The sequence below is a fragment of the Hydra vulgaris genome, chromosome 05 (genome assembly GCF_038396675.1).
Source record: "Hydra vulgaris chromosome 05, alternate assembly HydraT2T_AEP".
NCBI lineage: Eukaryota > Metazoa > Cnidaria > Hydrozoa > Anthoathecata > Hydridae > Hydra > Hydra vulgaris.
Genome location: NC_088924.1, coordinates 39,602,501 through 39,624,434, shown reverse-complemented (window position 1 = coordinate 39,624,434; position 21,934 = coordinate 39,602,501). Strand labels below are relative to the sequence as shown.

At 27.5% G+C, this 21,934-nt stretch overlaps 1 protein-coding gene across 1 annotated transcript; it reads left to right on the top strand.

Annotated features, from left to right (window-relative positions):
• The first annotated feature begins 11,263 nt into the window (after window positions 1–11,263).
• On the top strand, window positions 11,264–16,802 carry LOC136080374 (uncharacterized). Its single transcript, XM_065796989.1, has 4 exons — window positions 11,264–11,357; window positions 11,451–11,600; window positions 13,941–14,650; window positions 16,617–16,802. The coding sequence occupies exons 1-4, from the start codon at window positions 11,264–11,266 to the stop codon at window positions 16,800–16,802; spliced, it is 1,140 nt and encodes a 379-aa protein (XP_065653061.1).
• The last annotated feature ends 5,132 nt before the right edge of the window (window positions 16,803–21,934 follow it).

Genomic DNA, 21,934 nt, shown 5'->3' with positions numbered 1-21,934 from the left:
AACAAGTAAAATAAAGAACCTTACTAGTGGTAACAGAAGGAGACACAACTAAAAATTAAAAGAAAAAGTATTATTTAAGTAAAATAAAATTATAAATAATAAACTAAAAAAGTATAAAAAATGAAAAAGACACTCACCAGGGCAACAGAAGGAGGTGCAACTAAAGATAACAAGAAAAAAGATTTTTATGTAATAGGTAACAATTTCATAAATTAAATTTTTACTCTTAGCAGAAAAATACATGTGAAATCTTAATTTAACTCTAGTGGTTCTAGTAATGGAAACACTAGAATTAAATTAAAATTTAAAAATCCGTCAAAGTTAGGAACTAGTATACATTATAACTCATCAAATCATTCAACTTTATTTTACTTACTATTTCTTTTCAAATCGCCTATAAAAAAAAAAAGAATGAAGTCAATTAAAGTAAATTAAACTAAAATCGCTTTTAAATTAGAACTGATTCAAATAATTATTATTGGATACATAGCACTATATTTTAAACAAATTAAATAACAATATAATTATATATTAACTTTCCTTACTGATTTCCTTTTCTAATTGACCTATAGAGAAATAAAGTATTATTAAGTAAAACTATGAGTATAATGGATAGGCAGCATAAAATACTGTTAGTCTCTAATACAATGTATAAAACTTTCAAATACAAGTAACGCTGATTGAATAATAAAACCAAATTTTTAAATAGTATATTACTAAATAAAAATAACTTAAAAAATAATACTAACTAATTAATATATATATATATATATATATATATATATATATATATATATATATATATATATATATATATATATATATATATATATATATATATATTATCACTTTTACTTTGCTCATTTTTTCATTCTAAATTTAATTATATTATCATATTTATATGATATATTATATGCAAATTAAATTCTTTTCAACCCCCCCCCCCCCTCCCCCCACTTCTCCTATATTCAAAGCGGAAAGATGAAATTTTGGTACCAAAAGTGCTACATAAAATAGGGTATCTGCTACTAAAAATAAATCAATGAAATTTAGCAGATGCAAAGAAAATATGTAAACTTAAGTTAGTGAAAGGTTAGAAAAAAAAGTGAGCATATCTTCAACATTTACTTAATGAACGAAGTGCAACAAAAATTTTGTTATTAAAAAATCCAATTAAAATAATCTTTATTGTAATTCAAATATACAGATAAACAAAGTTTAATTCCTCTAGTTTCTGAAAAATATCTATGTTAATATATAATTCAATAAAATAAAACAACAAAATATGATTTTTCGTCACTGGCGAAATACTAACTTCAAAAAGCATGGCACAGAATTTTAGCACAAATATCGGTTCCGTAAAACGTGGAATTCTACGTACCTAATATATATATATATATACACATATATATATATACACACATATATATATATATATATATATATATATATATATATATATATATATATATATATATATATATATATATATATATATATATATATATATATATATATATATGTGTGTGTGTGTGTGTGTATGTTATAATATAATAATTTATATGTATGCATTTTGTGTTTGAGAGTGAATTAATCTATAAATGTAGGTATAGTTTATATGGTATTATTTTTAGCACTTCCCTAAATGACTACTTCTATGCCCTTATTGTTATTGACAATAATCTATTGATACATTGATTTTCGATTCATGTATCATGTTTTTCTTTGTATTTACTTATTCGTTACATTTTTTTATTTCAGATTTATCATATGATAGATTTATATGGTATAGAAGAACAAAGTATTGTAAATTTGTATGAATTTTTTGAAAAACATCTACTAATAATTAGTCCAGTCAACATTTAAACTTCAATGTTGCATATGTCATTTTTAGATAGTTTCTAGGCTTTTCTGAATGTGTTTCTTATTCTCATGGTTTTACAAGCAAGGTCTGCAAGCAAATTTGAGCTGAAAAATTTTTCTTAGCCTTTAAGGAGAATTGATGTATTTCTTTTTTTAATTTAATTTGTTTAAATATAATAATTTTAATAAATAAATGTTTGTTTGTTCTTGGTTCTTTACTTATTCGTTTTCAGATTCTGAAGAACTAGGCAACTAAGCTAAGCAAGTTTTGTTTTATTTTTAGTGCAATTGGAAAGAGCTGAAAGCCATTTTTTAGTGCAATTGGAAAAAACAGAAGTATTTTTTAGTCACTTCACACAGTAATTGGTACTGATTTTTGTAAATTTACTATTTTTTTTATTTTATATTGGATTTATTTTATATTAGATATGAGGCATTCCACATCAAGTGGAACCTTTTGGTCAAATCCGACATCACCGACTTGGATTTTGATGAAAATTGGCTCACATGTTGGGCATATGGACAGAAGAAAAACGTGTAAATTTTTTTGACTTAGGTCAATTATTTCTTTAAATATGACTTTTCAAAGTTTTGACCTTTTCACTTGACCTTGGTTATTTAAATTGTCATAACTTTTTTGCTATTATACTTAGGAAGTTGATTTTGGTGGCAAACAGAAGCTCTTGTACAGACGAACAGCTTTGTGTCTATACAAAAAAGTAATAAGTTCAATAGAAAAAAAGTTATTAGTCATTTGGTCATAATTTTCTATTATGACCAAATGACTAATAACTTTTTCTATTGTGGATGTCCCATGAAAAAATCTTTTTGGGATTCCCATAAACAGCTTTAGGATTAATATTAAAGTATAAGTAGGTTCTAAAAATTTAATATTTAAATATCTTATAGTTATACAGTATTTAAGGTAATTTATTGAACATAGGCCATAGGTTATATAATAGCTACCGTATACCAAATATACTACAACTTGGTGATACTTGGCCTATTTATGTATATTGTTGAAAAGTAACAAAAATCCTTATTGAGCAGTTTTAACAACATGGCAGTACAGTACTGAATGCAGTATAAAATTTACACCATTACCATTGCAATACATATTTGCTAATAATAAATTAAAAAAGCTATAATAGTTAATGATGATGCAAGTTAAATGCTTGTGTTGCTTCTTCAGACTCCTTAGAAGTAAAGAAGTATGACCAACCAGTTGTAGTTTTGGGTTCGACTGCTAGCAAAAGATCATTCAAATCAATGGTAAAAATATCTGGAGGATCTCTGAAGGAGAAAAATTAACCTGGACCATGAGGGTGAAGGAAGTTCATGGTTACTTCTCTTTTTTTTGATTGCTCTTCAACATACAACCTACCCACCATTGTTCATCATACTCTACCACCATGTAACCAGTCATTGAACTGAAGTTGAGCTAGCTAACATTCTGTGACGTAATTTTTTAAATTCTAGACAGAACTAGAACTATAATCTTGTACTTAAAGTTCATTCGTGGATAATGGTTTAAAGCAATGAAGTTTTTGGGTACCAGGAATCATTTTAGCATTCGAAAGTCTTTCCTTCAATATTGTGGATTTAATTTGCCAATCATTTGCAGTGAGATATTCAAAGGAAATTCCTTGGATATTTTCTTTAGCAAATGTATATAATTGATAAGTGGTCATTATTTGGTCATGGTATGGACGTTGTAAGCTTCCTTTTGCCGCTTCACGTTTGACAGTTCCTCCAACTCCATCACAAAGGCCCTTACCATAACTAGTGGCAAAGAAATGCCATTCGGCTGGAAAACCTAAGTCCTCTTTGTGATAGCACAGATTTATTAAATTCTTGCAGTTTTTGTATTGTGCTGCACAGCCATCACTAAATATATGTTATTTTTGATACTTCAAATTTCACTTTTAAAAATATAATTAGTTTACACTGAAAAAGATGAACTGCGATTGTGTCATGAGTATTATATTCCAAAAGCAGCACATAACTTACATGACATAAATTTCCTTCATATTTATAATAAAAAACAAAAGGATGTAAAGTTCCTTGACTATTTGCCCAGTGATATCCTTGTGTTGCATCTTGTATGATAAATGCATAATTTTCTGAAAAATCACCAATAACCAGAAATTCTTCATAGGATAAATTGTTTTTCTTCCAGTCTAAATATTTTGCCTGCTCTTGAGCAATAAAATCATGTATAATAAGTGTTTTCAAGCTTCCTAAAAATCTTTCAATAAATTCATCAGTGGACTGTATAAAGGTTTGAAGCTGGGACCTATCTGTTGTAGTCCACTGTTTATACTCAATTTTTTCAACTCCTTTAATTTCAAAGCATTGCAACAGCCATTCCTTTAGCATAGCAACTCCAGGGTAATTTTTACACTTGTCTAGAGGATATGCTGGCAAGAAAGGATTGCATTGGATTTTAGCCAAAGCATGTTTGTAGTTCTTAATATGGGTTTCTAGTTCATCTTCTAGTTGTAAATCATTCATATGGTTTGATTATCATGAGCATAACATTTTGATGAATGGTACATACACACATAGCGAGTTTCACTTGCTCGTACAAAGACACATTCTTTTGGACATAGCTCTGCAAACTTCGAAAACCCGATTCTGATATTAGGATACTTTTCTGAAAATAATTGATAAACTTCCTTCAATTTACTTAAAACTAATCTTTTCTGAATGTTTTCTTTCCCCATTTTCCATTACAGATAAAAAATCTTTTTTTCCAGGCATTGGCTAACTGTGTCAGAATAATAAAACTCTTTTACCATATCTTTCATATGTACAGGTAGTGATCTCTCATCACTTTTCGATTACTCCATTGAGCAACAAATATTGTCAAAATCATGATCTTTTCACTCTTACTTAGTGTTGATTTATACTTATCCAGGAGCACTTTAACAATATCATCAGCACATGCGTTGGAAACTTTTTTTTAGTTGCTTCGTATTCATCATCCGCTGAAGTATCAATGGCAATAGCATCTGAATTAGGTGATAAAAGGTCTAACTACCTTTTTACAAGTATTTTAGGCTTTTTTTTCTCCGGAATATAACTTTTAAGAGTTTGTGTTTATCCAAGGGTGACTCACCCAATAACAACAAAGATTTATTAAAAATTGAAATTTCTTCTTCCTGGCACTGATAATTATCATCTCCCTTGTCACTAGAAATATCTTGAGATCTGGAACTGCCTTGAGAATCTGACTCTGTATTACAATTTGCAGAATTTTCATCATCGCACAATTCTATTTTGGAAGGTAAGGCAATGATCCTCTTTCAACAAGTACCACATAATTTTGCTCCAGCCGTAAGTTGTGAGGGATACATAGTTACCTGCCGACTAGTAACTACCCTTAAGGTTTTATATTGTTATTTGTCATGGTGTTGGAAAGGATCATAACAATAGTGTTGTCTCTTCTTTAACTCTTTTACTTGCGCTTGAAATACCATTTTTAATTTAATTTGAAAGTTAATAAAAACGTCTTCCTAAGTTGTCCTTTTTACTACTTATTCAATGGAAATGAATTGATTATTTTAATATAAATATATATAGCTTTAAGCCTCATATAATTTAATACTGACTCAGTGTGTATACATAGTACTAGTAATTAAATTACAACCTAGAAAATAAAAGGAAAAAAGTAAATAATAATATATATCTACAATTGGCTATTTACAGAAAATGACCTCAAAATACCGTATTTGTGAGACCGATAAATATTAAATTTTTAGAACCTACTAATACTTTAATATTAATCCCAAAGCTGTTTATGGGAATCTCAAAAAGATTTATTCATGGGACATCCACAATAGAAAAAGCAATGTTTAAAAAAAAAATTATGACCTTTGCCATCGACCATAACTTTTTTTCTATTAAACTTATCACTTTTTTGTATAGACACAAAGTTGTTTGTCTGTACAAGAGCTTCTGTTTGCCAGCAAAATCAACTTCCTAAGTATAATAGCAAAAAAGTTAAGACATTTTAAATAAACAAGGTCAAGTGAAAAGGTCAAAACTTTGAAAGGTCATATCTAAGGAAATAATTGACCTAAGTCAAAAAAATTTACACGTTTTTCTTCTGTCCATATGCCCAACATGTGAGCCAATTTTCATCAAAATCCGAGTCAGTGATATCGGATGGGTGGTTCCACTTGACGTGGAATGCCCCATATATATTTTATGTATTTAACATGGAAAACTGACTGTAATTTGTTGATCACTTACTTAAATAATTTTGTGCATTGTTGTCTAGATTTTTTGTTAAATTAAAAATAATTGATGTAAATAAATGTTTAATATTTTTGTTAAACGGCTTATGTATATAAACATAAAAAGGTACAGATTTCAATAAATCTTAAGTTTAAATATAGTCTTTGATTAGAAAAGATCACAATTTATAAGATTCTTTTACATTTTTTTATTATTCAGTTGTAACAATAGTAATGTTACTGGTAATATGTTTAATGATAATGGTGAAATTGAAATGGATAATAATAGGCTCAAAGAAGTTATTAATGTAAACGCTAATAGGCAACTTGAAAAATAGTTGTTGTCAAGTGAAAGAGATAGATCTAGGCAAGATGAAATTAATTGTTGTTGAAATCTAAGAAATGCTGCTCAGCGAGCAGAAAACTTACTTGCCAGAATTCAATGTCAAGCAATGTTAATTTGATTTTACTTAAGGCAATTTAGAACAGAGCAAAGTATTATTTTTACTATTTATAGTAACAATTAATAACAGTTTTAAATTTAAATGATTTTAAATTTTTTTATAATTTCAAACATAATTATTATTTTTTATTGTTTTTTAGTTGCCTTTGTCATCACTTGGTTAGTTTGCTTACTGTTGAAACATGGTTTTAATTTTGTAAGTTTAATATGATGTGAAATTTACTCTATTAATCATTAGTCAACAGTTAAAGAGAAGCTGGAGCTTAATTAAGAAATGCTAGAAATTAAATCAAGGTAAAAATAATTTTATTTACAGGAACATAATAAAACCAGTTACTACTATTTATTGTATGTTTTTTTACTTTTTTTAATATGCTGCTTTGGAAACACTTTCTTTCTCTCCCTCTCTCTCTCTCTCTCTTAGATGAGAGGGAGAATTAATAAAACTTATGTAATTACTGAGCTCTTACGTATTTCTTAATACCACAATTGATAATGGCCATTTTAAAGAAATATTTTACGAGTTGCTTCCTTTTTTATGGTATAATTGTTCGAATTGTTTAACTATAATTGTCCCTCGATTGTTTAAATATTGTAATAAATAAAATCTTTTTAGTCCGAGTATTTTATTTGATAAAATATCTTATTAAGTCGTGGTGTTGTATGCCAGTGTGTTGCCAGTTGTATGTGTTATATGCCCGTGTACATTGTGTTGTGTAGCCTTTTTATAATCTTTTCTTTTTTAATTACTCTGGAGACACAGTAATGTGTGCTTACAAATGTTTTATGCTATGTGCTATTGTGACTGTGTTTTGTGTTGATAGACCTAGGCTGTTATAGCTATTTTTTTATTCTTAATATTATCTGTTATATTATTATCCTAATTCCACTAACAATAAAATGCAAATAATACTTTTTTAATTAAAAATAATTAAAAAACTTTTTTTTTCATTTTTTTTAGGTATTTGCAGGCTTTACTTGACTTTCTTTTTCTGGTACCTGTGTTTTGACAGATTTTAAAAAGAACTTAACTGATGTTAATGCGGTCTTTATGTCGTTAACTATAAGCAATGACATTCCTGATAGGGAGTCAAAGTTTAAATATTATCTATAGATAAATTTGTATTTAATTTTTTAGATAATATATCAGGTTATTAATGTGTTTTTGTTATTAATGATTTAATTACTCATAACCCGTATTAGGGGTTGCTTACTGCTAGTTTTTTATTATTGTTACTGTTGTAAATTTCTACTGTTGTTATTATAATTACAGTTGTTATTGTTATTACTACTGTTATTATTGTAAAGATTATTGCTGCATTATTGCTGCACAAGTAAACAAAAAAAATTTTCTGGTACCGAGCAAACAATTTGTTTTTTGTATAGCATATCTCGTTTTGATTTCAAATATACAACTCATTTGTCACCACTACGTCAAGTTGTAAAGGTAGTTGCAAACATTTATAACGTTTACACTTTCAATTAAGTTGCAAATGCGAATTTTAAAAATTGCGAAAAAAATCATTAAGTTGGGCTGGTAATGGTACCAACTGTTAGCCAACTGTTTTATAACTGTTGGACCGTTAATGGTACCAACAGTTTATGAAACAGTTGGCTAAGTGTTGGTAAAAGCGTTACGTTCTTTTCACGGTACCAACTAAATAGCCATCATTCATCATCAGTTTTTTATTACTACTGTTGTAAATTACTACTGTTATTATTATAATTGTAGTTGTTATTGTTATTATTACAACGATTATTACTGTATTATTACACAGGTCAACGAAAAAAAATTTTTTTTCTGGTGCCGAGCAAACAATTTGTTTTTTGTAAAGTATTTCTCATTTTTGATTTCAAATAGGCAACTCATTTTTCACCATCACGTCAAGTTGTAAAGATAGTTGTAAACATTTTTATAACATTTGCACTTTCAATTAAAGTGCAAAAGCTAATTTATAAAATCGCGAAAAAAATCATATAGTTGGGCCAGTAATGGTACCAATTGTTAGCCAACTGTTTTATTACTGTTGGGCCGTTAATGGTACCAACAGTTTATAAAACAGTTGGCTAAGTGTAGGTAAAAGCGTTACGTTTTTTTCACAGTACCAACTAAATACCCGACTGTTGGCCCAACTGTAGCTAATAGTTGGTTATTAGGATCGGGCCAACTACTTACCAACTGTTTCAAATGTTTACTGGGTTATAGCTAAACTTCGTGAACACTGTCTTAAGCAAAACGTGTCTATTCTGAGTCGTGACTTTTTAATTTTGATTTGTAGTTGTGACTTCTTTTGTAGTTGTGAATTTTGATTTGTAGTTTGACTTGTAGTTGTGACTGTTTATCAATATTTTTCATTTATTACTGCATTATATTTTATTATCTATTTCATTTTGATTTGATTTGTTTTTACAAATGGTTACGATACAATTGTGATCAGTTATAAAAGATTAAGCAAAACTTGTGATCATTTACTTTAAATTAAAATTTTGTGATTTGTTACGCAAAATATGAAATCATTTAAGTAAAATAAAGAACTATTATTCCAAAATAATAGCTCTTTACTTTACATAATTTGTTATTCTTATTTTACATAATTTCCAAAAAATTAAGTTAAAAAAAAAGCATAAATCAGCAGTTTCAGTTTATACCTTTTATAGGTCTGTGAAAAAAACAAATAGGCAAACTTGCCGTATGCAATGATTGTTAAAAGGATGAAGCTTATTCTAAATTTTCAAAAACCTTTATTATAACTTTTTTTTTTTTTAATTTTTGTTTTAGATACTGCAAGAAGACCTAACTGCCTTGTTACAGAGCACCGCGGGAAAGCATTTAACTACGAAGTTCACGCCTCTTTCCGATGGAGTGAAATATGATCAGAGCTTCGAATCTTGAAACTTTTACTTCGTAAGCAAGCACTCTAACCACTCCGCCACGGCCGCTAAATTATGAGGATTTATTTAAAAGTGCCCTCCCAGACTCTAACTTTTCAGTTAAAACGCACTGATGAAATAATTTGTAAAAAAATTGAAGTTATGATAAAGGTTATTCTACGGCCTAATAATGCAAAAATCATAAAGATAACTACAGGTACAGCAACATGAACGGAGCTTTCCGTACACAAGAGACTTACGGATGCTTAGCTTTAGTGTGCAGATTATTTCATGAATACTATCTTGACTAAAGCTATTGAAAGAACCAAACGGTTGGCATAGGACAGAAAAAGCAACTGTTCAAAAAAAAGATCTCAAAATCCATTTGCAACAAAAACATTAGCACAATATTTCATCAAGCTGGAGATCAAAATTATCCAGCCAGGAGTGAAAATTTGAACTCATACAACATAATGCTGGAATCAACTTTAAAAATTTCAACAAAGTTTTGGGAGACACCATAAATGAACATATTTAAAGAACTTGATCATCTGGTGCCAATAATTAAAACATTAAAAAAAAATTCTAAGGAATAGCTGATAAAAAATGAGCAATAGACAATTTAAGGTGTTCATTTAAAAGAAATCAAAATTTGTACAATATGTCTTCCAACCTGTCATCATTGGTGAACTTTTTATTAAAGAGCTTAATAAAATAATCAAGAACAAAAATGCTTATAATGCTCAATGCAACGTAGCACATTTTACTTATTATATCAAGTTTGTTTGGTAAAGCATTTTAACTGATAGATCAAGCTTTTATGGAATTGTTTGTAATGACTCATCAACTCTCAAGTTCACATTGAAAAGTCAAGAATTAGTCAGACACAAGCTATTCCCTACCCCTCTTCTTAACTCCTACCCTACCCCCACCCTTAGATTTGATAAAAATCTAAGGATGGGGGATAAATTTAACACAGCATATTAGTGAGTGCATGCGATAGGGGTGTAGTGGTAGAGCGCTCGCCTCATAAGTGAGAAGTTCCGAGTTCAATCCCCACCACGTCCCTGGTGGGAACGCGCTCAACTTGTTTCTACGCGCAGCGACCTAGTACGTCAAGGTTTGTGTTTCGGAGTTAAAGAATTGAGAGAGGGTTATAACTACAACTAAAAAAAAATAGCCTCCTCGACTGTATTGGCCTTCTTGACCTTGGTTAGGTGGTTTGAAATAAAAATAAAATATATATATTGTTTTAAAAAGAATAGATTAATTTAAATAGGGTGTTTAAAATCAAAATGAAATTTTAATGAAATTAGAAAATAAGAATTATTACTATTAAAAACGCTTTCCCCTCTTCCAAAACTTTTCCCTCCTCTCCTTCTTTATAAGGTAATTTGGATCCGCCCCTGCCTATTAGAAAAAATATTGTTTTGTCAAAAGAAATATTTCAAAACCAATATTTGCGATTTGAATGGTTTGAACAATTTGTACCAAAACATCCCACTTTTTAAAATCAAATCTTGGAAAATATATTTACTAAAAAACAACAAGATGATGAAACTGAGAATGCTAAAATTTTATCTTCAAAACAATGTTACTTTTTGTCAAAATTTTGACTATTCAGCAGAAAAAATTAAATTAAGTGTTATAGCAGCATTATCAAAAACATTTGCAAAAGAGGTTGCATTTACAGGAATTTCTAAACAAGTTTTTTTAAAAGAAATGATACACATTCTCTGACATCATAGTCGTTAAACGAAAAAAAACGCAATAAACTAACAGTTCTATTTGTGTTAAAAAGAAAATAAATAATTTTTTATATAATATGGCAGTTACATTATTAGAAATAACAAAATTGTTTGAAGATTACAAAAAAGAATTTGAACTGACATTAAAGCAACAAGAAAAAGTATTTAATAGTATTACTAGTGGAAACTTAAAAATATTTAATGACAGATTTGAAAAAGTAGAAAAAGACATCGACGATTTAAAACTTAGTTTGAATTTTTAAGAACAATTAATTGATGAAAAAGTTATGAAAGCTAAAGTTTGCAGTAAAGAAAACAATTCAGAAAGTATACGCATACAAAAAAAATTGAGGGAGATAGAAGATCGCTCTAAACGTAATAATTTAAGAGTAGATGGAATTGATGAAAATGAAGGTGAAAGCTGGGAGGAAAGCGAAATTTTTTTAAAATATCTTATCTGCTAATAATGTCATAATTGAACGGGCCCACAGAACTTGCAGCAAAGAATTTAAAAAGCCAAGAACAATAGTAATAAAACTTTTAGATTATAAAGATAAAGTCGAAATTTTGAGGAAGTCGAGTAAACTAAAAGGGAAAAATGTTTATATAAACGAAGACTTCTGTTTCGAAACGACACAAATCCGGAAAGATTTAAGGGAAAAAATGAAAATTGAAAGAGCGGCTGGTAAGTTTGCCTTCATATCTTACGATAAATTGATAATTCGCGATTGGGATGCAAAAAAAAGCAATAAGTTTTATAATATTTGTCATTAATTAACGCAATTTTATTTTCATTATTACTATGCATATTTAATTTAAACTGTTTTAAAAATGGAGGAAAATCTCATATTTAAATCATCAAATGAAAATGACATCATCGATGATAACGGCACTGATTCAAATTATTTTAGTCACAAAGAGCTAGAAAGTCAATACTATTCAGTTTCTGAATCATCACAATATCTAAGAAAAACAAAAAACACTTTTTCAATTTTAATTATCAATATTCGAAGTTTAAATAAAAACTTTGAAAATTTAAAAATATTATTGGATTCAATTAAACACCATTTTAAAATTATTTGTCTGACAGAAACTTGGTGTAAATGCGGTGAAGCAAATTATGAATTTGAACTAATTAATTACACATCAATTCATCAAGCACGTGAAGTAAATGCAGGTGGGGGCATTTGTATTTACATTTAGGGTTAGGACTATTGTAATTGTAATGAAAACAATAACAGTAACAATAATTATTGTTATTGTATTAACTTAATTTAGAAACAATAACAATACTTGTGATTTAAAACTATTTTAATTCTGTAATACAATAACAATAAATATTGTATTGCAATTCATCTTTATAAAACAATAACAATATCTGAAAAAAAAAGTGTATTGTAATGACCCACTACAATAACAATAAATATTGTATTGTAATTCGTCTTTGTAATACTATAACAATATATTGTTATTAAAATAAAAGACATTAATATTTTTATTTAAGAAGAATTATTATGTTTAACTGTTTGTGTTACTAAAGTTAATTTTCATATATATTTTAAGTTCCTTTGTAGCATTAAAATCAAAAGGAAAAAATAAAAGGGCTGAATAAAATAATTTATGAATGTTGTTTTTCATAATAGTAACGCTATCATCAGACAAGCAATATTTTGCGGCCATTTAGAGCTTAGAAATACATAACAAGATAGGTGATGCAAAATCTGAATATGTAAAAAATAAAATTTGCAATATATTGCAAATCCGTAAATAAAAATAGCAAAAATAGTTGTAAGTTTGTCAGAGATGAATATAAATACGTTAAAATACGTTAGCTTTTCTACTTTATTGTAAAGTAATACACTACAATGGTTATTGTAATTGTTTTCATCACAGCAATACAATGCCAAAATAATTTTTTTTTTTTTGTTTCTGTAATATTACAATACAATATTATTGTATTGTAATGTGTAATTGTATTTAATTTTTACAATTACAATTACAATAGTCCTAACCCTATTTATATTCACAATTCAATAAATTTTGTCTTATGTAATGATCTCTGCGTCAATGAAACAGATTGTGAGTCTTTGTGAATTGAATTAGTAAATAATGCAGAAAGAAACACAATTATAAATACTACCTATAGACCGCCATCTGGAAACTTAAAAAATTTAAAACTCATCTTAAAAAATTTCTAAACAAAATTATAAATAAAAAAAACATATTTATATGGTCAGAGATTTTAACATCAACCTGATTAACTATGCCTCAAATAATAATGCTAAGAATTTTATAAACACTCTTCTACAAAATAACCTTATCCCAACAATAAACAAATCTTCAAGAATAACAAATAGGTCTTCTACTCTTCTTGATAACATCATAACTAACAACTTTCATAATAACCCTCTTTAATCAGGTATAATACAGACCGATATTTCGGATCATTTTCCTACATTCTTAGCTACAAATAACCTTTTAATAAACAATATTTCCACAAAATCCACCTTAATTCGGCGACAGATCAATGAAAACTCCTTAAAAAAATTTAAAAACTGTTTACAAAATTGCGTTGATTGGGATCTAGTACTGCAATCAAATGATGCTAATAATGCATATGAATTGTTTCTTAATCAATTAAAAAAAAATCTTATAAAAATGAAATAATTTACAAAAATTATAAAAATATATTTGAAAAAACCAAAAAGTACTCAAAAAAACTTTATTTTGCTATGTTATTAAAAAAAACCAAAGGAAACACTAAAAAAATATGGAATGCAATTAAGGATTTAATTAGAAAAAATAATTACAACAAAAGCACGCTGCCAAAAAATCTTTTAATTAATGGAACGTTAGTTTATGAAAAATTAGTTATAGCTGAAGAAATAAACAACTACTTTGTTAATATTGACCCAAATTTGGCCTCTAATATTCTTAATAATTCCATTCCATTCGATTCATACTTAAAAACTTATGATAAATTTATGGGTGAAACTGATTTAAAACTGAGTGAGTTGAGAACTGCTTTTAGCAGTCTCAAAAGTAAAAAAAGTGAAGGTTTTGATAAAATTAGTGTCGATATTGTAAAATCAGTATTTGACGTCCTTGAACCATCTTTATTTCACATTTTCAATCTCTCGTTAAAGTCAGATATTGTTCCTGATAAGTTAAAAATTGCCCGTATTACACCAATTTTTAAATCTGGAGATAAGTCAAATATTTTAAATTACAGGCCTATATCAATATTACCATGTTTCTCAAAATTGCTTGAGAGAATAATGCATCACAGACTTTATAATCATCTAACTGAGAATGATATGTTGTATTGCAAACAATTTGGCTTTAAAAATAAACATTCTATTGAACACGCAGTAGTTGAAATTTCCAATCAAATATCTAACGCCTTAGATAATGACTGTTTTACATTAGGAGTTTTCATTGATCTGTCCAAAGCTTTTGATACCGTAAATCACTATATTCTAATAACAAAACTCGAAAACTACGGAGTGAAAAATAAAAACTTACTTTGGTTCAAAGATTATCTGAAAAACAGAAAGCAATTTTTATACTATGATCAAACAAATACAATTCCATACTCCATAACTTGCGGGGTTCCTCAGGGATCTATCTTAGGACCCCTTTTATTCCTGTTGTACATTAACGACTTATACTTATCAACAAATCTTTTAGACCTAACTTTGTTTGCTGATGATTCTAATCTTTTTTTTTTCTTACAGAGATGTTAAATCACTTTTTAAAATAGTTAACGAACAGCTATGTAAAGTTAGTGAGTGGTTTGAAAGTAATAAACTTTCACTAAATGCGGATAAAACAAAATATATACTTTTTCATAAAGTATGTAAAGCTGAAAATATTCCTCTTAAATTACCAGATCTCAAAATTAATAACACTTTTATTAAAAGTGAATCATTCATAAATTTTTAAGAGTAAAATTGGATGAAAATTTACAGTGGTATTCACATATAAATAGTATTGAAAAAAAAGTCTCAAAAAATATTGCAATGATGTTCAGGGCTAAACCTTTTCAAAATATATCATCCCTGAAAAAATAGTATTTTGCCTTTATCCATAGTTATTTGTCTTATTGTAATATTGTGTGGGGTAGTACTAACCATACAAAGCTAAAGAAATTCTACAACAAACAAAAACATGCGTGCAGAATAGTATTTGGAGCCGACAGAAGTGTTCCTTGCGAACCACTTCTACGTGGCTCGGTGTTTTAAATGTGTATAAACTTAATTTACACCAAGTTTTATTATTTATGTTTAAAACAAAAAATGGATTATCTCCAAAAATGTTTCAATCATTTTAATAAAATTAACCATAAATACTCAACAAAGTTTTCAGATAACAATCTTATTGTTCCAAAATATAAATTAAAATTAACTTCCTATTCAATTAAATACCGCGGACCTAATATGTGGAAAAAGTTTCCAGATATTGTTAACAATAAACAGACTACATTAGAGTAATTTAAGGACGAATCAAAACGATTATTATTATTCATGGATATATCCAACTTTAAATGTTTATTTTAAACTAAAAACAATCATATAAAAAATAGATTTAATTGTATCAGTGATTAATATGAATTAATACAAAATATTTAAAATAAAAAAAATATATATATATAAAATATCACTGATGTTAATAATTTATCTAGTGATTATATTAATTATGAAATTTCATTTCTTTTTGTCTTTCATTCTCAAGAAATTTTATTTTTTTTACTTTTTTATTTTTTATTAATATTTTGTTAAACATTTTAGCAATTGTTTTTAACACTTCTTTAAAAAAATATTTTATTTTCGGTTTTCATCTCTATTTGTTATTTTATATATTTTTTTACGTTACGGTAATGTAGAATTTATTGCTATTATTTTTTTTTAAATGGGGCTCGGCGATAAGGCTGAATACGCCTTCTTCTTGCTCCAGCCAATAGTTTATATAAATGTATTTGCAATGTAAACATTTTTAAACGGCAAAGTAAATAATTACAAACAAAAAAAAAACAAAAAAAAACAAAAAAAGTTATTTTTGGTGAAAATTTGAAAAGGTTTCTTGCTTTCTGATTTGCCATTCTGTAGCCGTTTTTCAAAACGCCTTTAGGTAAAAAAAATCAACTTTGTCTTTTTTACAAAATAAGCTAGTTTAGGTGCTTACAAAAGTTGTTGAATAAATATTTTGAAGAATTATGAAAAATTTTATAAAAATTATTAGTTTCAAAAAAAGTTTTACAAAGAGTTTCGCCTAACAACTTTTTTCTAATTGCGTTTTTCTCAAAATACATGCAAAAAACTATTCAGAGCAAATCTAATTTCACATTTCAATGGGAATATTTTGCATATTACTAAAACAAAAGAGAGATCACTTTGTACTTGTTCTAGTAAATATTGATTTAATACAAAGCGTCTTGAAATTCCGCCCATAGAACTCAATATTGGAAAATCTTATCGTGATTCTTTAATAAATATTTTGGACGAATGTAAGATAAAAACTAATGTAAAGGGTTTTTGCTTTAACACAGCTTTAACTAATAAAAATCATTCCGCTACAAACATTAGGTTCTGTCAAACACAGGATTCTGTTATATAAAAGCTTACATGTTATATAATAGAAGACATATTCACACGTTTCAATGCAAACATTTTTATTGTTACTTCACATGTTTCACTGTTTTCAAACTTTTCAACATATTTGGAAACAAGTTTATACAATTCAAACTTATGCTCCTGTAATCCTTTAGAAATTCTAAGCAAACTAAAATGCATCAAACTTTAACTGCAACTTCATCGAATTTTGGCACGGATCACGTATAAGCCAAAACTTGATGAAGTTGCAGTTAAAGTTGCTTACCATGAATGGTTATGTATAAACAGTTTTTAGACAAACAGATTTAAAATTTTAATTATAACGATTTAATTATAAACATTAAATAAAAGTTCAGTTACAAACTTTAATTAAATAACAATTCAACTACAAATTTAAATTAAATAACGATTTAATAAACAAGACAGCATAAAATGTTGAGCCTAAATTATTGTCTTACCAGTTTTAAAATTTCCTTGAACTGCTTGAAAAAATAAACTTATGTTTTTGGAGCTGAAAAGTTTTGATTTGGCTATGCTCGCATTCTAAATCTCCACGCCCGAAACGTACTTTACTATATATGGAATTTTTTTAAATAAATGTTGTTAAAGCTGCGCACAACAACACCAGAAAAAATTGCTTGACAATATTCCAATTCGTTTAGCTCAAAGTAAATGCATGTAGAATTACAAGAAGATTTTCCATGCAAGTCAAATCAAATTTTGGAAGTTTAGTAGGTTGTACTTATTATTCTTGTTTTTTGATTGGATTTGTTTGAGAAGTTAATGCCTTACATTTATCAAGCTTTCAACCTGTTTTATTGGGGATGTTTTGAATAATAATCGAGCAAATGCGTTTACATTGAGGTAGATTTGGGTAATATGAGAATCAAAGTAATATGACCATACCAAAAAATTTCTCCGATGTGAGCAGTAAATTTCAAGTTGCTTTACATTTTTTAAATTGACTGTATGTGATGATTACAGAAAGAATCATCATTCGCTTAAATTTATACGCAGTAATAAGCGGCTCTAATCTAATTAAAACGCTATTCAACTTTTGGTATTGCTAAAATATTATCATTACAGATGAAAAACCTGTGGAGCGAAACTTTGATATATAAATATATATATATTTATTTTTTCATAAAGAAAAATATATTCGGTAGAAATCCGTTCCTGTGAGCAACAATACAGCCATATATTCCATATGTTGTATTGGTGAAACAATGATTCTAATTCAATATTCATTAATATTATTTTTAATTGACACAATATTATTTTTAATTGACACAATATATCAGTTAAAAATACAATTGCATTCCCTCCCAAAAATCAAATATTGTTAAGAACAGCAATGCATAACCATGAATACCTGAAATATTTTGGCTTAGTTAAACTTGTTTAAGAGATTTTTAGTCTGATTTAAGTGATGTTTAAGAGGTTTTTAGTCTGATTTAAGAGATGTTAGATCTCTCACTGTAGCTTCTTTATCAGGCTTATGTATTCTTGTTTTAAACTCAAACTCAAGTATGCTGTCATTGTCAATTTATATGAATCACTTGGCTTTATATAATGCTTTGGTTTGAATTTAAGCGTAAGGTGTAGTAGGCTCTTTTTTGGATAAATTCTTTCCTAGAGTCTTACGGGGAGTGTGCTGTGGCATACAATGTCATAATGTTCATCCATTGGAAGGATGCCATGGTAGGTTGCATTATATGGAGCAATACTTACAGCTACTTTCAAAAAACGATTTTGAAAAATTGCATCTTGGATTTATTTTTATTTTATGTGGGGGTAAGAAAAAAGGCGTTGTAGGTAAAGTGGCTTCGGCAACAAGCACAATAAACAGATATAAGCATAGATTGAGGGGATTCATCATATGGCTTTATTCTATGCTTCAAAATTGCTTAAAAAAAAAAAACTTCAGGGGCAATTATATTATATAGTAAATATTTTGTCAAATTCAAGTCTTGTCAAATTCAAGGCTTGTGTTGCGGTTGATATTAATGTATTTGTATGAGTTAACAACTTTTTTACCTTTTAATAATATGACTGGATTTGCCTCTTTGGCAGATATTTAGCGATATCTTGGCACCGATATTGCTGAACACTATTTACAACATGTTGTGGAACAGGAAGTTGTTACTAAGTTTTGTATGAGTTAAATTACTACTATATTAAATATAAATATGTTTCATATATAAATTACTTCGGAGAAAGGCATATAACAATAATGTTTTTTAGAAAAAGAAAGATTTTTTAAATCGCACAAATAATTTTAATATGAAGTTAATAAAAAGAATGAATAGATTAATAAAAAAATAAGAATATTTGAAAGAATAAATTTAAAGAATAAATATTTAAAAGATTAAAAACTTACTATTACTATGTTTAACAAATGTTTTTGTTTGCAATAGAGTGAAAAACACAAAACCTTATTTTTAAAATAGAAACTCTAAATAGAAACAAAGAATAGTGTCAAAAGCTTTGAATTTTAAATGACATTTACATATTTTATCACTTTCCTCGGGCATAAGGTGCGATCGTATCTTTTTTTCCTGTCTCAACTTTAGTTTTTCCTGATACAGTTTTAAGATTTCCTGATTCGCCTTTAGATTTTTCTGATTCAAATTTAAAAGGCACAGATTCAACTTTTAAATTTCCTGACTCAACTTTAAATGGTCCTAACCCAATTCTAGAATTTCCAGACACAACATTTGAGTTTCCTGTTTTAGAACTATTTAACCCCTTCAATAGTTGCAATTCACCATATTCAACAAGCAATAGAAGTAAAACGAGAGCCATCGTTTTACTGACACTATTTTTTCTTTTGTCGACTTCAATACTGGTTTTATATTTTAGCAATATCTTGCATTTAAATTTTAGCAATTTTTTGCTTTTATATTTTAACAATGTCTTGATTACATATTTTAGCGATGTCTTGATTACATATTCTAGCGATGTCTTGTTTATATATATTGGCGATGTCTTGGTTTCATATTTTAGCGATGCCTTGATTTAAAATTTGAGCAATACTTTTTGTTTTATTTTTAAAATTCTGTCATTCTGTATTTATTATCACTGTTTCCTATGTTTTCGAATTCGTGCGTAATCAACATCGTGTGTTTTGTTGTTTTAATAAACTGATTGTTTGATTTCTATTATTTTTGTAGACAAGTAATTCTTTTAAAAATGCAATTGTAGTTTTTTATTTTACTAAAATTTTTTTTATATACAAATTTTTTTTTATGCCTGTAGTAAGAACTAATTTGTTTTTTGTTAAATATTTGTTTCTTTTTTGAAAATTTTAATATATATATATATATATATATATATATATATATATATATATATATATATATATATATATATATATATTATATATATATATATATATATATATATATATATATATTTCAAAACTTTTTCTGCAAAAACTAAATTTGGAAAAGCATTTATAAACTGTCATTAATATGCGATAAGAAACTTACGAAACGATTCATTTCGAAAAAAAACTGAGGCAACAGCCCCTCACGAAAGAACATTTTGAAACGTACACTTACAGCAATGACTTAAAATTATTTGATAAAATTTTATACAAAACAAAAATAAAATTCTATTATTTATCGTTTAATTAAAAGTATCGTTGTTAAATGATTTTTTATCATTTATACATATATATTTCCTGAAGCATTAAAGTTGCTAAAAGTCATTGGCGGACTGGCTAAATACATTTTACAGGCCAAACAAATTTAAAGGGGCCCTCCCAACGTAGATATGTTGCTAAGACGGCCCGGTCCGCGACTTCCCAACACATAAGCCTTAACATGATGGTTTGTAATCTGATGAGTTATGTTTAAAATTTTCCGAATGTTGTAATTATTTACTTCATACTTTACATATAATCTTGATTTATGCTTTTAATACATTGAATTAATGATTGTTAATTTACAAGACACTCTGGCAGATTTGCTTTGAGCATAAAATCAAGCATTTTTTTGTGTTATAGATTCCATGTTATAGATTCTTGCCTTTTTAATGCATACCTTTTACTAACACAGCTGTTGTTGTCTGCTTCCATTTCTTAATTTTATTCCAAGTCTAAATCGTGAAGCACATTTATTTCTCGCATTTTCATATTGCTATATGATGGTCTAAGTATTTAATGAATCGATTTTAAAAGCCAAGTTATGTTTCTTGTTAAATTTTTGGACCATTTTAATTTCAATTTACTATTTTCTTCAGAACTTTTTTTTTGCAATGTTGACAGATTGCAAATTTATTCATTACAGGTGCATCTACATGATCCCATACATATAATTTAGTTGCTTTAAATTTTAACTTTTTTTTCCAAAAGTGGAAACATTAGTGTTATTGAAGTTATTGACGTTATTTAAGCACCTTAATAACCATAGAATATGTATGAGTATAAAAATGTTTCATTTTCATATTCAAGCATAGTATTTTTTATTCTCTAGACTGTTTTCATGTTCAGGAAGTTTTAGACTAAAATATTTCCATTTAAAAAAATATTTTAAAAGATCAGAAAATTTGTTATTTTGCAAAAAATGTATTCGAAAAAAAAACACAATAAACACAAAATGTGAAAAAATCTTTTGAACTGCTGTATAACACCCACTGTGTTTTCAACAAATCACCATTGCCAAACTTTATGTTGTACCAAGTGGAATTAAAATTTTTTTCTTCTATTGCCAGAAAAAGAAATGAATGGCGAACAGTGTGTCCTGCTTGGCGCCATATTTGACAACACGTCACATTATTTGTAATTTGTGACAAAATTACGAGAGAATTTTTAAAGGTAAATAATTTTTAAAACCTTTCTAGCTTGATTTAATTGAAGTACTATCTGCTTCAAGTACTAAACATAATTCAGTAACATTATGTTGTTTCAGCAAAAAATAAACACTTTCAGCTATCTTTTTTGCTGGCTTATCTGGATAAATATATGCATCCGGGGTAAAACAACCAGGAAAAAAAACTTTCTTTGTCTAATTTTCTATTGCCTTCTATTAAAATTGTAAAATAGGCTTTAAAAATTGTCGACTTTTAAAAAATCTCTTAAATTTCAATTTGCCTAAAATTTAGGTTTTCTATTATTTTTCAGCATAGTATACA